This window comes from Protomyctophum bolini, assembly GCF_963924005.1.
Source record: "Protomyctophum bolini genome assembly, chromosome: 19".
Lineage (NCBI taxonomy): Eukaryota > Metazoa > Chordata > Actinopteri > Myctophiformes > Myctophidae > Protomyctophum > Protomyctophum bolini.
Window position 1 is genome coordinate 4,039,039 of NC_137880.1, and position 2,505 is coordinate 4,041,543.

The 2,505-nt window shown below is 50.6% G+C and overlaps 1 protein-coding gene across 1 annotated transcript; it reads left to right on the forward strand.

Annotated features, from left to right (window-relative positions):
- Positions 1 to 513: 513 nt before the first annotated feature.
- LOC308334120 (cytochrome b-c1 complex subunit 1, mitochondrial-like) lies at positions 514 to 1,950 on the forward strand (the record flags this gene model as incomplete). The annotated part of the gene is made up of 1 exon (XM_080790707.1): positions 514 to 1,950. One exon carries the CDS (start codon positions 514 to 516, stop codon positions 1,948 to 1,950), a length of 1,437 nt encoding a protein of 478 aa, XP_080646833.1.
- Positions 1,951 to 2,505: the final 555 nt, after the last annotated feature.

Below are 2,505 nucleotides of genomic sequence, written 5' to 3' on the forward strand. Positions count from 1 at the left end.
CACACGGACAGACAGACAGACACACAGACATGATCTGCTAGGTCTCATAGTAAGTGCTCACTGCGTTCGCAATGACTGGTCTGGGATGACTTAGTGCTGACATCAGATTGATGTGGTAAAACCCATACGGATAGATCTGATGGGCTTAGTCATCGTGACAAAGCATAGTCGGATAATATATAACATTGGTCTGCTCAAGGTCATGGCAGAAGGATAAGCATCCTGGTTGAAGTTCTAATTGGACAGCACTGCTATAGGACACCAGCAATAGAGCTTTGAGGCTGTACAGGAGGTTAGAGTCAGTGACCTCATGTACTCCATATATAGTCATGGTTGACCTGGAGCTCCATATATGGAGCCAACTGAATCGTTTGGGTCATACATCATACCAGCACATTCTTCATATTGGATCAGAGAGCTTGAAATATATATACGTTGTGCTTATTAGAACCAACGAGAACGTCTGTTTTAAGTAGTTTTACTGTTTTTACACTTTCAGTTTGCCAGCAGAAAATGGCATTCACATACCGAGTCTCCAGCACTCTGCGTCGAGCCCTCTCAGAATCCCACAGTCACATCCTTGTATCTTTGAAGCGTGGACAGGCCTCAGTCAGCTATGCCCAGAGCCTGATTGGAGCACCAGCAACGCGCCTCACTGCCCTGGAGAATGGCTTGAGGATTGCCTCGGATAAGGCTGGAGACACAGCCTCCTGCACAGTTGGACTGTGGATCGGTGCCGGCAGTCGCTATGAGAGTGAGAGGAACAATGGAGTAGGTTTCTTTCTGGAGCACATGGCTTTTAAGGGAACCAAGAACTACCCCCACTCCGCCCTGGAGCAGGAGGTGGAGTCCATGGGTTCTCACCTGAGTGCCTACACCTCCCGGGAGCACACTGCATACTACATGAAGACCCTGGCCAAAGACCTGCCCAAGGCTGTGGAGCTGCTGTCAGAGGTGGTGCAGAGTAGCTCACTGAGCGAGGCAGACCTCCAGCAGCAGAGGGCCGTGGTCTTGCGGGAGCTAGACGAGGTGGAAGGCGACCTGCAGGAGGTGTGCCTGGACCTGTTGCATGCCACAGCCTTCCAGGGCACCCCTCTGGGACACAGCGTCCTGGGACCCTCCAGCAATGCCAGGGTTCTTGCACGTCAAGATCTTGTGGAATTTATCGACAGCCACTACAAGGCCCCTCGCATGGTGTTGGCTGCTGCCGGAAGTGTGAACCACGAGGAGCTGGTCAGCTCAGCCAAGACCCACTTCAGTGGATTGCCTTTTGAGTATCGGGATGACGCCGTCCCCATGCTGTCCCCCTGCCGTTTTACGGGCAGCGAGATCCGTGTACGCGATGATGCGATGCCCCTGGCACACATCACCATTGCCGTGGAAGGAGCTAGCGCCACCAGCCCGGACATTGTGCCACTCATGGTGGCAAACTCTATCATTGGCAGTTATGACGTTACATGTCTCGGCGGAAAGCACATGAGCAGTTATTTGGCTCAGCAGGCAGCGAAACACAACCTTTGTCAGAGCTTCCAGAGCTTCCACTTATCTTACAGTGACACCGGCCTGATGGGTATTTACTTTGTGACCGATGGACTGCACATCGACGACATGATGCACTGCTCACAGAATGCGTGGATGAACCTTTGCACCACGGTGACGGAGACTGACGTCGCCAGAGGCAAGAATGCTCTTAAAGCCAGCCTGGTGGGACAGCTTAATGGTACAACGCCGATTTGTGACGATATCGGCAGACACATATTGAACTATGGCCGGCGCATTCCTCTGGCAGAGTGGGATGCACGCATTGACGCTGTGACGCCCAAGATGGTGCGTGACATCTGCTCTGAATACATCTATGACAAGTGCTTAGCTGTAGCCGCTATCGGCCCCATCGAGCAGCTTCCCGACTACAACAGAATGCGCAGTGCCATGTATTGGCTAAGGTTCTGAGTTCTACCTTTGTGGAATGCACGCAACCCAAGACTACACGATTATGGCCTAAAGGATTATCACACTTGTTGTGTGCTCTGTGCAACAGCATCGAGACCAGTATAATGACTTAAGACGAAAACGTTGGTGCCTAACTAGTAGTCCTGCACACTTTAATTTAGAAACTATGTTCAAACTTTGACATGTTCAGCTTACTGTGGAATCGTGCAGAATCACATGAATATTTGAAATGCTTTTTTGAGGTGCGCTAGAACCTCCTATAGCTTTTTGTCCTTAACTCGTGTAACATTTGCCATTAACAAGGAAAGGAGAATTTACGTCATAAGACGAGCGAATCGGCTATTTTGTCCTAACACAAACATGAAATGCTTAAATGTGTGCAGACCAGCTGTCAGCGGTGTTCGAGCACCTTTTTAACCTCTCGCTGAGGCTGAGGAGGGTGCCGAAGAGGTGGAAGACATCCTGCATCATCCCAGTGCCGAAAGGAGCGCATCCCAGTTCTATGAACGACTACAGGCCAGTGGTATTGACTTCACACATTATGAAAACCCTGGA